The sequence below is a fragment of the Anopheles arabiensis genome, chromosome 3 (assembly GCF_016920715.1).
Source record: "Anopheles arabiensis isolate DONGOLA chromosome 3, AaraD3, whole genome shotgun sequence".
NCBI classification, from domain to species: Eukaryota; Metazoa; Arthropoda; class Insecta; order Diptera; family Culicidae; genus Anopheles; species Anopheles arabiensis.
Window position 1 is genome coordinate 90,813,047 of NC_053518.1, and position 12,637 is coordinate 90,825,683.

At 44.8% G+C, this 12,637-nt stretch overlaps 1 protein-coding gene across 13 annotated transcripts in view; it reads right to left on the reverse strand.

The window, feature by feature from the left end:
* The window catches only part of LOC120903553 (heterogeneous nuclear ribonucleoprotein L), a 184,035-nt gene that overhangs the window by 12,255 nt on the left and 159,143 nt on the right, over positions 1–12,637 (reverse strand). For 8 of the 13 annotated variants that reach the window (XM_040313045.1, XM_040313047.1, XM_040313046.1 and 5 more), the window contains 5 exons: positions 7,048–7,232; positions 5,957–6,049; positions 516–640; positions 292–442; positions 12–216 (listed from right to left, as the gene is read on the reverse strand). In XM_040313045.1, coding sequence (XP_040168979.1) covers positions 12–216; positions 292–442; positions 516–640; positions 5,957–6,049; positions 7,048–7,232 — 759 coding nt within the window. The remainder of the gene's footprint in view (positions 1–11; positions 217–291; positions 443–515; positions 641–5,956; positions 6,050–7,047; positions 7,233–12,637) is intronic. The other 5 variants (XM_040313058.1, XM_040313057.1, XM_040313055.1 and 2 more) reach the window with 1 other exon arrangement.

Sequence of the window (12,637 nt, forward strand, 5' to 3'; positions counted from 1 at the left end):
GCTGCCGTTACCTTTGTGATCGATGGCGGTGTGGTTGCACTTCATGATCGCCTGGACGGCAAGGGCGACGCTCGGGAACTCGACCAGCCCGGACGAGGAGCGTTCCGATTTCAGCGGGAACATGCGCACTTGCGACGGGTGGCAATCGTTGCTGCCGAATGCCGCAATCAGCTGCTCGTCGGTCAGCCCAGGCGGTGTGTTGAAGAAGTGAAGAATCTGTGCAAAGGGAAAGGAGGATCGTTAATAAGTGACTCCTTAAGCAAGGATCCTTCCGCATCCCCATCAGCTTACCTTGCTTGGCGGCTGGATGCGGTTCTTGCTGGCCTGGGTCAGCGACAGGAAGCGGTTGTTCTTCGAGCCAGTATATTCCTTGAAGCTGGGCGTATGGTCCGGCAGGGTGTAAGGGTTTGTGACCTCGGACAAAAAGTTTTGCTTGGAAAATCTAAACGTTTTGCAAGAAGAATGGGAGTGTATCACTATTTGCAACCTAAACGAAACACGGCTGAAGCACTTACGCGATCTGAATTTTGCCATCATTTCCGATTGGAATGTTGTTCAGGTGCTGGACGCAACGTTCGACTGCGATGGCGTCACCCATCTGGACCATGGCGGTGCCTTCCTTTGTCTTCAGGAACTTTATCTGCACGGGGGAGGAAAGAGCATACAATATGGAGCTTAGCTATTGTAATAAGCGGGAGAGTATTTGCATTTTCGAATTTAACATTTATTAAATCAATATTTGAATCTATTACGGAAGATGTCGATTTGCCATCACGTTCACCATTTTCGCTTCATTTGCTCGCCAGTGTAATGTTCGCTCGAGACACACACACACTCACCGCTGCACAAATAGTGTTGATATAATGCGTATCAATTAGCAATCCATTATTGGCAAGGTGTAGCAACTCGCTGTGGCATAATGAATGTAATAAAGCGTAACCGCAATGCAAACGAGGAAATCGCCTGGGCGTTGATGGATGCAAATTGAAATGCTCATTGAAACGTGGGAGTTGTTGAAGGTGTTTAATGCCATTGTTATGTCTAACAACATTGAATTGCGTTAATAAAAAAATTACAAAAAAAAACACATATAAATTCTTCAGATATTCGAAATATTCGAATGCTATCCTGGTCACGGCACCAAACGATGCCTGGCCTCTATCTATACATAACATTTCCCCGAGTAGATTTCACCGTACAAGTCAACCTTGAATTAGTCAACTAAAAGGCTCATTTAGTGCAATTAGCCACGAATGAAACATTTGGCCCCTGCAGCTCATCTCCTTTGGCACAACAACGCATTGGCGTGACTTCAAGCAACCTTACGGCAAGTCCGAAATCCCCATCGCTCGCCAGTGCGTTACTGTGCTCCGCGTCCAAGTATCCATCGGTGGGGCGGCACTCATGCGCGAAATGAACAGTGAAACCGAAAGGTGTACACATCAGCAACAGAAAAAGTGGTCGGCATTTCCCAGAAAATAACAACGGAACAACAAAATAGAATTCCTTCGCCTGTCGCGTCAGGACCCGTCCGTACCGTACCGGCCAGAGAGAGTGGAATGTGTTTGACCGGCTGGGCCGTCACCATTAGCAGAGAGAGAGATCGTGATCGTACCCCTGGGGGAGGCGTGAAGGGGGAATTGAAATTAATTATTCTACCCCTTTGCCCGTGCCTCCGCCCAGCGAATTGACTCCTCTATCGGGTTGGGAGTGACGGGTCCAATCTAACAGCGGGTAGCGATATCGGGACGGGCTTCCCATCCGACTGCTGTCGGTTGTTGTCGTCGGGGGCTATTTTCAAACTCCCATTTTCCGCTTGATGGTGTCGGCTTTCCTGAGCGTTGGGGACGGCTTTTAGAACCGTTTTCGTTGTCCCGTCCATTGTTCCCCCCACCCCATGTGCGGAGAGTAGTGTGCGTCCATCACCGAATCGAAGGGAGCTGTTACAAGAATGCCTTCATGCTGCCGTATCACCGTGCCACCATCACAAGGGACCTGTTATTCGTGCACCCAGCGTATGGTTGTGTGTGCATTTCGTTTCGTTTTTTTGGTAAATGTTGTTTCTTATTGTTTCTAACCTGACCCAGATGGTGGGTCTTCTATTCCCAGTTGATGTTTTGCTCAGACAGGAAGTGCGAAAGAGTGCCCCACAGGGGCATAAATCATTGTGATTGAAATGATACGCCGCCCGAACCGAACGGGTGTGTAATGGTCGTGTGTTTAGGTATCGCACGAAGCATGGCATTTCCCACCAGCCATAAAACTGCTACGCATATGCGCCTACAGAGCTGTTCAGAGTGAAGAGGGAAAAAATGCGTTTTTTATTCAAATCTCGCGAACGTTGTGTGCATCGATTTTTGTGCGTTTGATTTGTTACCGCTCGTTACAGTAACTCTTGGAGAAGAATGATGTACTGTGTTGCCACCACCATCGCATCAAGCTGGCTGTTCATTGTTCATAAAGCTGCACTGGTTCGTGTGATGGATAGCATAGATGACACGGGAGCCATCCGCGCCCGGAGGAGGAGCCTTTTTGTAGCCTTTTATTCCCGAAAAAATAAAAGGCATTAAGCTTCCAAATTGATCCATCGATCAAGACGATCTAATCCACATCCGTCGTGCCACCGTGGTCGAGGTGATTTCTTTTGTCTGTAAGCTTATCTTCATCACGCTCCATCACACTAACTGTACTGTAGAGCTCAGCTTAATGTAGTCATATACGTACAAAACTTCCAACTGCAATGACGCGCAGTTAGCAGTGGGAGCTTTTTCCAAGCAAATTCCCACTTGGATTAAGATTGGATTGCTGCACCACGGCAGAATTTGAAAATGCCCGATGCCGATTTCAATCGACACTCAATCCACTCAACGATCGTTTCGAAAATATTACACGTGAGGGGCGTGTCATATCGTTTCGTTATTCAGCTAGCGTACGGAGCGGAGTTTCTTTTGTTTCCACTTCCGTTTTTCCGGATGTGAATATTTCTGCGTCAGCTGGTGTGGGTTTTTTTTTCATGGGAGCACCACGCACACCACCAAAACGGCACAACGAGAGGATCGATTTTATAGTCCAAAAAAAACCCGGGAATGGCAGTTATTCTCACAGGATGGGAAGGAAGCGTAACGCGTTGTTCCGTTGGTGCATCGTGTTTCTATGGCTGTGTGTGTTTTTATTTCCTTAGCTTCCGTTGTTCGACTTCCTAAATTCGTTCCAGCTTCACGCTCGCCTTCCCCCCCCCCGGCTTTTCGCGGACAGAGATTTTCATTCAACAAAGCAAGTGCTATTTTCCTCGCTTAACGTACGCTATTTTTCCCCCCTGCTTTGCGTGTTTGTAGCAATGTTTCGTATTTTAAGAGCTTTTTTTCTCCCTCGCCCACTTAAAGTTAGCACCGAAACCGAGCACAGCGAATGGTGTTGCCGCCGTGCGTTCAATTTTTACGATCACCATCTGTTGCGGTATTATCGTGCGGCATATTGACAGCATTTTTTCGGCAGGGAAAGAGGCAAAATGTCCACTTTTCGGAGACATATTTTTTTACAAACCGTCCGTTAATTTCAAACGCAATATTGCTCTGCTCTGCGCTGTGGTAGGAAGGCATTTTTATCGGTGGCGTATGCTGCAGAATGTTTGTCGCCAGTGGACACAAAACCGAAATGCACAGCTGAGAGAGCACGCTTTTTCCTATTACGGTTCATCAACAGCATCATCATCGCCATCTTGCTGTCGCCCAAGGTAGACAGTTGCAAATAGTGAAGGCAAACAAAACGGCAACTCTTTCGCAAGCAATCGGAACGCACAACACAAAGCCCAGCAGCTTGCAGTGACAGAAGACATATTTTTTCCACCAATTTTCTTTCACTCAAAATACGCGCCATTTCTCCTCCCCCCGAAAGTGTTCTATTTCAATTTATGGAGTGTGTTTTTCTTCTTCTTGATTTGGCTGTCTCTTCCTCTCACATGACAGTTGCAAATGAATTTTCCGAATCTAATGCATAGCATCTTCGTCTCTGTTTTCCTCCCATTGGTTATCTCTTCCAATTGGAATTTGTTTAGTTATTCAATCTATATTCCGTCGCTTCCGTGGCAGCAATGGAAATTGTATTTTTGCTTTTCGCAAACAACCGGTTCCTTCCCCAAAACCGAAATTGCAATGCATAAAATGGGAATTGAAGAGACAGCGGGCAAGCAACACAAACCCAGCAGTAGTGCGACTCGTTTTGATGAATCGTTCGTTCGTTGTCTGATTTAATTCTTGCAACACGTTTCCTTCATTTTGTTGCAATTGCATCGCATCGGAGCATTCGGTTGAAGGGTGGTTTTTTCTTACGTGCGAGCATCATCGTTAGTACTTCAAAAGCTAATACTTTTACAAACTCGAAACCACGTTCAACACGTTCCGAGGTACGCGTAGAGAATAGCTGTTGCTGGGTTAGATGAAAGGGTCGGGGGTGAGGTTGCGTATTGAATGGGGCAATATGTTGGGAAGCCTTATGAGGAACGTGCTTCGGCATGTGTAATTTGCAGCCCAGCTGTGTGTGTGTGCTGCAGAGGGGTTTGTTTCGGCTTCATGGAACTCCGGAAAAGTGGGCTGATTTTATTCAAATGTGATGAAGCGAGCGAGAAACATGCATGCATGGGTCCGACTAGATAAAACTGTTTATTTTTATAACAGACTGAATGTCGGAGTGATTGTGTTTGTAAAATCAAAATTGTTGAAGCGGGTTAGCTTGAATCGAATAAGAGTTCATGTTCAAAAGAAAATGTAGCAAAATAGATTTTTACTTCATCAATTGCAATTTGAATACATCTCAATCTCAACTAAATGGTTGTCTCCATTTGTATTTCTACCGAAACATGTGATTTAATAATTGCTATGCAACATCTTGCATACCTTCAGGCGTTCTTCAACGGCTCACGAATTATCGGAATGATTAATCATACTTCAATTCGTTAAATCACCGCAACAAACGTTCAGCTTATAATCAAGTGCTGTTCGATCTCATCGTAAAAAAGGTTCATAACCACGTGGTACATGTTTTCCGCCACACGAAAACCACAAAACCACGGATCAAATTCCAACCAATTGACTCAGAACGCTCCGAACCATAATCCGATTGCTCGCTAGCCATTGCTATACGGCACTTGGGATTTTTTTGTTGTTGTTACAACGATTGGAATGTGTGGCCACAAGCACCACAGACAAATAGCCGGGGAGCTACACTAGCAGTGATTTATGAGGGGCGGAGGAACGCAACCCCCGGCGGTTCGGTCTATCTCTCTAGTCGCCCAATTAGAATTCGGTAGTTCTTGGTTGGTTGGTTGACCAAAGACAACCATACACACACACACACAAAACCGACAGCGAAAAAAAGGGTAGTTAAAGCAAATGCAAGCAAATCGTTTCACTCACACTCTGGCGCGGATACTCTGACAGTCGCGTGAGTGACAGGCCATAAAATGTGAACTAATTAGTCACCATTTGTGTGTGTGTGTGTGCGCGTGTGTTTCTGCCCTTTTTTCTTCTTCTTTTACCTCTGCACGGTACGCGTTAGAAGAGATTGCAAATAATCCGTTGCCGGTGGGTAAAAGATCGGCAGAGAGAAGGAAAAAGCGGAAAACAACCGCACAGACTAGAACTGATTTTGCGTGATTACCCTTCTGGCCGAGAGATTGTGTGCTAAATTACGGTTACGACATGGGAGATAGCAGCACGATTTTCGCGAGCTGTTAGCGTATTATTTTTGTAAACTAAATCTTCTCGTCTTGTTTACAACAACGCACATTTATGTCACACTTTCATGCGTGTTTCACGCGAACCCATTATGCAGCGGCTTTTTATTGATTTTATTTCGGTGTAATCACGCCCATAGTACGTGTTACGGTACACATCATGCTTGAGAGAGAAGACAAAAAAAACGAACGTCTGGGAGTTTTCCTCCTGCAATGTACACTTACCCGCACCACGTTGCCGTACAGGCAGAACAGATTGAAAAGCTTATCGGTGTTGGCGGTTCCATTGTCGAGTCCGTAAACCATCATCACTGCGCCCTGTGGTGTTTGCATACGAAGATACATGAAAGAGAAAAAGAAAGAAGAGCGAATAAATATGAATTCACATGAAAAGTAGGATGAGATTTATTAGATTTGTTTCGAACGATAGAAATGCTCCGGCACCGGCAAAATGGCGATCGCAACAGAGGGGAAATATTGAACCGGATTCGATGTATTCCGATCGGATCTATATTGGGTGGAAGGGGAAAGGGGAGACAAAATTACATCTCCCTGCTGTTTACACACAATTCATTCCCAGGGCGGGCAGACCACAAACTGAGTGGAGATTTAATTAAATGATAAAGTACAGCTGCCAAGTTGGTGTGGAGTTGGGTTGCGACAGTTGGGAAGGAAAGCTATGTTTTCGAAAGAAAAAAAAAGATAAGGAATTTGGACGTTTTTAAGGTAAAACAAAGCTTTTCTTTACAAATTGAGAAGAAAGGGTATTGTTTTTACGAAATTGTAATAAATCGTGCTAGAGAAAATTAAACATTATTCAATTGACTGGAATTCGATTGTTGAAAACGACCATAAAAGTAATTTCGATCTAGCCATAAAAATGCAGCACTGATTGCATACCAACCAGGCGCACACGCGTTGTCGTGCCGCACCATGCGTCTCCATTCTTGCATTTTCTGCTAAAAAACGAAAAAAAAACTGCACAAAAATACACACTTGTAATGCAAACAACACAGCAGAGTTGTTTACATTGGAACCAGTGGCGACAACACGCTTAACCTCAATTGCAATAACGCGAGCGAGATTAACGAACGGAGCAAAATATTATTTGTCGGAAAATACACTCAACAAGCAAAGAAGAGGGGGGTTTATTCTTCATTTCGAAACCAATCAGTTATTTCTGCTGGTCGTTGTGCAACGGTTGTTTATCGCTGTCACAGAAAACCCGAAGTAGGTTGCAATGATTTCATCCAAGCCGGGGTTGAGAAATTGGATCAACAGTAAGGGGAGATTATAAACGAGAGCAAAACCCTTACCTGTTGCTGCGTTGGCTGGATAAAGTTGGTTGGCCCGTTGCGTGGCAGCGGCGGATCCTTCATCAGGCCGACGTGCGTACCGGCGGCCGCCGGTTTCCAGTTCTCCGACGGGTGGAAGTCCGGGGGCGAAAAGTTCGGCGGAAAACCATTACCACCGCCGGCGCCTAGCAGAGCAGGTTCTAGACCAATGGTTGGCAAAGGGGGGGAGGGAAAGAAGAAAAGAAGAAAAATTATATTATCTTTCGCTGGTGCTTGACCGTCCACCCGTCAGTGTGAGCGGGACGGTTCGGGCAGAAGGAGGAATAAGATAAGAAACAAAAAAAACTTTATTTCTACTAATGGTTCTCTACTCGGCCACTCAACTACAGATGAGAAAGGGGAAGGAAGGGAATGGAGAATAGAATGGCTGGGAGAAGCAAAGTACACCTTCTGTCAACTGCAAGTGCAATGATCTCTCGCGCGTTGGAAAGCACGTGAAATTGGAACAGGATCAGGCAACGGAAACCTCGACAGCACCAAAGCAAAAGCAGGAAAGATGAAACGTTTCTCATTTGCTCGCTCCGTAAGGGCATTCCATCGCCTTTGTTTTGCACTGATGTTGCACGCAACCTTCGTTCTAGTGCAGCAACGAACGAGACTAATCCATGGACAAACGTTAACAAAAAAATGCTTCTACTTCTAGAAACGCGAACAAGCGATTTGTCACTTGAGCTGGGGAGAACGTCCACTCTGTCCAGCAAACACAAAAACATCCTTTTGCCGCTCCGATCCGATACCGTTTTCGCAGAGAAGCAAACAAATGAAAAGACGTACACCAGCAGCTCCGGAACGCTCTATCTGCGATTAGAGACGCGCTGCAGAGCAACGAGAGCGAACGGCGAACATAGTTAATTGTGTGGTTTTGTAGAGAGCAAACCTGAGGGCGAGGTAGGTGTGTAGTTGCACGTGTTCCAACGTAAGAAGAAGCGAGAGCGAACTCGTAACTTAATCATGATAAAAATCGGTCACCCAAAACCCCGTCCCCTCTGCAGTTTATAAAAGGGTTCATTTGTTTTAATCCTTACACTTCCCGGAATGGTTTTGGGAAAAGTGCTACCGGAAGATGGATGATGTTATTCGCCGAAAAGCGGAAGCGATATTGCATTCCGAGGCGAAGCGGTTTCATTTTTCGCTAGCTGAGACTCATTTGGCTTTTTAGGGGGAACAGAGGGGAAAGAGAGAGAGAAAGAGAGGATTGTATAATCGCTTATATCTTTGGGGTTTTGTTTGTGAAGGACTGAAGCACATAAAATAAATGATGTACGAATTAATTTACGATGCTTTTGGAGATAAGAAATGAGTTTGAGGTTTGGTCCCCCCCGAAGGTGAAACTGTTGCATGTGGCGGAGCGTTTTTTGTTAACTAAAAAAAAATGGTAAAAAAAATAGTTTTCATGTTTTAGTGTCAGTGCACTTTTATCTGAAAATCCTCTCGAAATTGGACAGAAAAATGTCAATCTAGCAAAGGCAAAAATGTGAATGAAATTCACAGACGGAAAACAGAGCACCTTTGCGCAAACAGCGCAACACGTTCGGTTCGGTCAAAACACAGCACAATATTTGTGTTGCCCTCCACTACCTTGCTCCACATTACACAAACACACCCGGCGTGTGTCCTTAAACGTGGCGTTCGATAAACAAAATACCAACAACCTCCCTCCCCTAGCGATCAATCCATCAATCAAACGGCTCAAGAGAACTGTTGCACCGAAGCTGTGCCCTCGTGCTCTTTCACTCTCTGTTAAAACGGTCGAATACCAGGCGCCTCCATCGTCCTCTTGAAATTCTTCACAAATTCATATTTTTCTCTCATATCATGTGTATGTGTGTGTGCAAGAAAGAGAAACAAAAATGAAAAATCTCCAATTCAATCACTTGGCATGACACGCGTGGAACAGATCTCGTCCTGAATCAAAAGGTTACGCTTTGCTCCCGCGTTCAAGTGGTTTTTCACAGGCACACGTGCACTCAAATGGGTCATTTTGCTTGCGTTTTTTTTTATTTTAATCGTTCACCAGAATCGAACCCAGCGGATTGACGATTGTGCTTTATACCACATCCATTGCAAAACCATTCCGAACGAGATCGGTTTTGTCTGTTCCGTCACAACACCGCCAGAAAAGACGGAGAGTGGAAACAATTTATTTTGCCATTTCGTCACCCGCATCGGACGGTCGGAGTTACCGAGTTTTGCATCCGAATTTAGTCGAAACATGACACCGCGCACACACTGAATTCGATTCAATTTTTGAGCCAAAATTGAGGAACCGTCGACTAACACAGCGGGAGCAGGCAATTCACCACGACAAGCCAAATAACTGCCAGGCCTTGGTAGTGGCGCAGAGTGGTGTGGCATTCAAGCATTTTATTTCGCAATTCGAGTGACACACGCGCTGGTTTTTTTGTTGTGTGTGGATGCCTCTCTCTCTGATCGATTGCGAACGCGCAACAAGAGGCATCGAATTTATTTTGATGTTCGAAAAATGTGCATCCCGGTTCAGTGCGCGGTGCAAGTGCGTGTTGCAAAAGCGAATTCAAATTGAGTTTCACCGGGCAGCGCTGGGAGGCTTTGTGCGAGAAATAGAGGGAAATAGAGTGGTCATTTGGTTGATGTGTGAGTGTCGCACTCCATTGAAATGAAATGGATTTATTGAAATGATGAAAAAAAAAAAAATGAAATAAGCACATTAAACCGAAACATGAGTACTTATGTTTCCATCGTGGTAAATCGCTTTTTGCAATTATGAAATTGCTAATAATTATCACTAATTACACAAAATCCGCAGCACAAAACAAGCAAAGGAGGGCAACATATTTAAATTCCACGTTTTGCAAAAGCATTAGCAAATGTGCATCATGCTCGTACACAACATTATTATTGAACCGCACAGTTGCCCACATGTTTTGAATAAAGTGCTCTCTCTGTCTGAGCTTTTGTTTTGCAAAGTATTTCCATTTGAGGCGCACCAAACCAACTCACTCAAGCAAAACTTCCAGCGACGTGAAACTAAAGTTGCCTACCCATCTCCTACCCAGGGTCGTGTACCACAGCACCTACACTTCTAACGCTACAATCACGTGTCACGTGTCGTGTGTTCTCACATTTGGAGCAACAAATAAAGCTTTTTATTACTTTTCGGCTCCGAAAAGATCACACAACGGCGCCGGATGCCTTTCGGTCGATGCACAACACATGGCAAATTGTGTTTGTCAACTAATGCAAGGGAGGCGGCCGTATGCAATTGACCCGTTTTTTTTTTTTTGCTGTGTCCTTTCAGTCGTACGACGACACTGGTAAGCCCCTTTTGCCTTGCTGCAAAAAGGATCTCGTGACACTAGGAAGAAAGGGGAACAAAATGGAAAACTCTAAACCACAAAAGCTTGTTTCTTGCCTGCGGTCGTCGACCACAAGCGCAGCAGCAGATAGGGAAAGAAGGGTTGTGTCGGTTTGCGTGAATGGTGCTTCTGCTCCGTTTACTCGTTACTTTGCAATCTCTGATTGTGGTGATGCTCTCGGAAGCATGCAAAATCTTTCAAAATCCGCTTATCGTTCATTTCTTGCTCGTTTCTTTCCCGATCCCCGGGCTTTCTCTGTGTGGGTGTATGTCGTTCTCGAGAAGAATATTTTCTGTGCATGCTCGAACAGGGCAGATCTAAAGGGGGAAAACATATAGGAGCGCATAATTTATAGTGCAAGCGGAAATTGACAAACGATTTTAATGAAAGGATCAGAGAGTCATATGACGTTTGGTGGTATTGCATTTGCTACAGTAAAGGGTGTAAGGAGTTCACTTTGATAGTAAAATGCTCATATTTGTTCTCCAATTGAACCAAATTGATGTCTTAAATAAATTATTTGGCATGATGTATATTGCATTGCAATGCTACAATTTATAACTACGATAACAAATGCATAACAACACTATTACTTATGATAAGAACTTGGAAAGCTTCAATACTTTAGATAAGAAACAGAAAAACCGCAAAACATCGTACAATTTCCGAAAAAAAAACAAGATTTGCTAAGAAAGACAACAACCAAAGATGACAATTCAAACAACATAATACTGTTCCTGCCCTCTGACGGTGAGAAAAATAAGGCATACTTTCAGGCGCATAGCGTAGACCTTATATTTAATGAATCAATACTGAGTTATAGCCACTGTAAACATAAAACGAAGCTTATTAAAATTAGAATAAAAAAGCAGAAGGTGCTCCTGATGGACAAGTGAACACATATTACAGCATACTTGCACGGCGTAACGCTTTAAACTGTCAAATTGTTTTCAAGGAAACGATGTCGTTCCGTTCGAAAAAAAACCCCATACAGCAAACACCCACGAGCAGATAGCAATCACGAGTCAACACAGCCAGCAAGCAAGTGCAATGTAAAACATGCATCCCACTTATCGAGATTCGTCAAGGATCCGTCCTTGGCTCGTCTTCCAAGTGGGCGAGGGAGGGAGGGCCTTGTTTTAAACCGCTACGTTTGGACATATTACGTACCACACACGTAGCACACACCCATTTTCCTGTTGTGCCCTCAAGCAGCCACTCGGGCGACACTTTACTGCAAACCGGCACACACCTCACCTCCCAGTACAGTCCTCCACCTTTCTTTTCACTCGACTAAGAGAAGACGTCAGTAAACGACTTTCAAGTCAGTTTAAGCTTCGCGTAAAAATCACGTTTCCACCGCGCTATGCTTGTTTCTTCAATTCCGGGAAGAAGGGTGCGCAGGCGAAAAAAAACCCACAGTGGAAAGTAACGCGTTGCATTTATCTTTTTTTTTGTTCGCCCTTGCACGGCGAAACCAGCACGTCCAACACGTCGGCAACAGTTTGCGGGCATGGTGTGTGTGTGTGGGGCGCGATAAGTGAAGCTCCTTCATCAATTGCCCCAACACGCTAAACAAGCAAACGCGTCGATGCATAATGCGATCGTTTAGGGGCGAGAAGAGCGAAACGGTTATGGTATTTTTATATTTACACGTCTTCCCGGGGTATTTCTTTTACATTTTAAAACGAACGTGAACGATCGTGAAGGTCCCAGTTTTCGTTTCCTTTTTTCTTCCCATGATTGGAATTTAAAAGTCCATCCTCGCCAAAAGGGGCCAGCAGTTTTCAGGATGATAATTCTCACTTAAAAGAGCACACACCGATTTACTAAATTGCTTCACAAGCTTTTGGCGATTCTGCGTAAGTGTGTTGCCCAACGTAATCCAATCCAGCAGCAGCAGCAGCAGCAGCAGTGGCAAGGCAAAAATGTAAAGAGGATTTGGGGTTGTAAGTTTCAGGATGAATAATTTGCCAAAAGTCGTACACACACGCGCGCTGGGTTGGTGGGTTGGTTGGTGGTGGGTGTTAATGAAATGATACACACTCCAGCTCCAACTTTTCGCAGTTAGGTCCTCCTCTCTTCGCTGATCCAGGGACATTTGCGTTAGAGGCAGGAGCACGAGGGAGGAGAAAAAAGAGTTCCGAAACAGGAAGTAAAACGATCCCCGAGAGCTCATGCAGCTTCTAAGCGGAAATTTGTTACAGAACCACAGG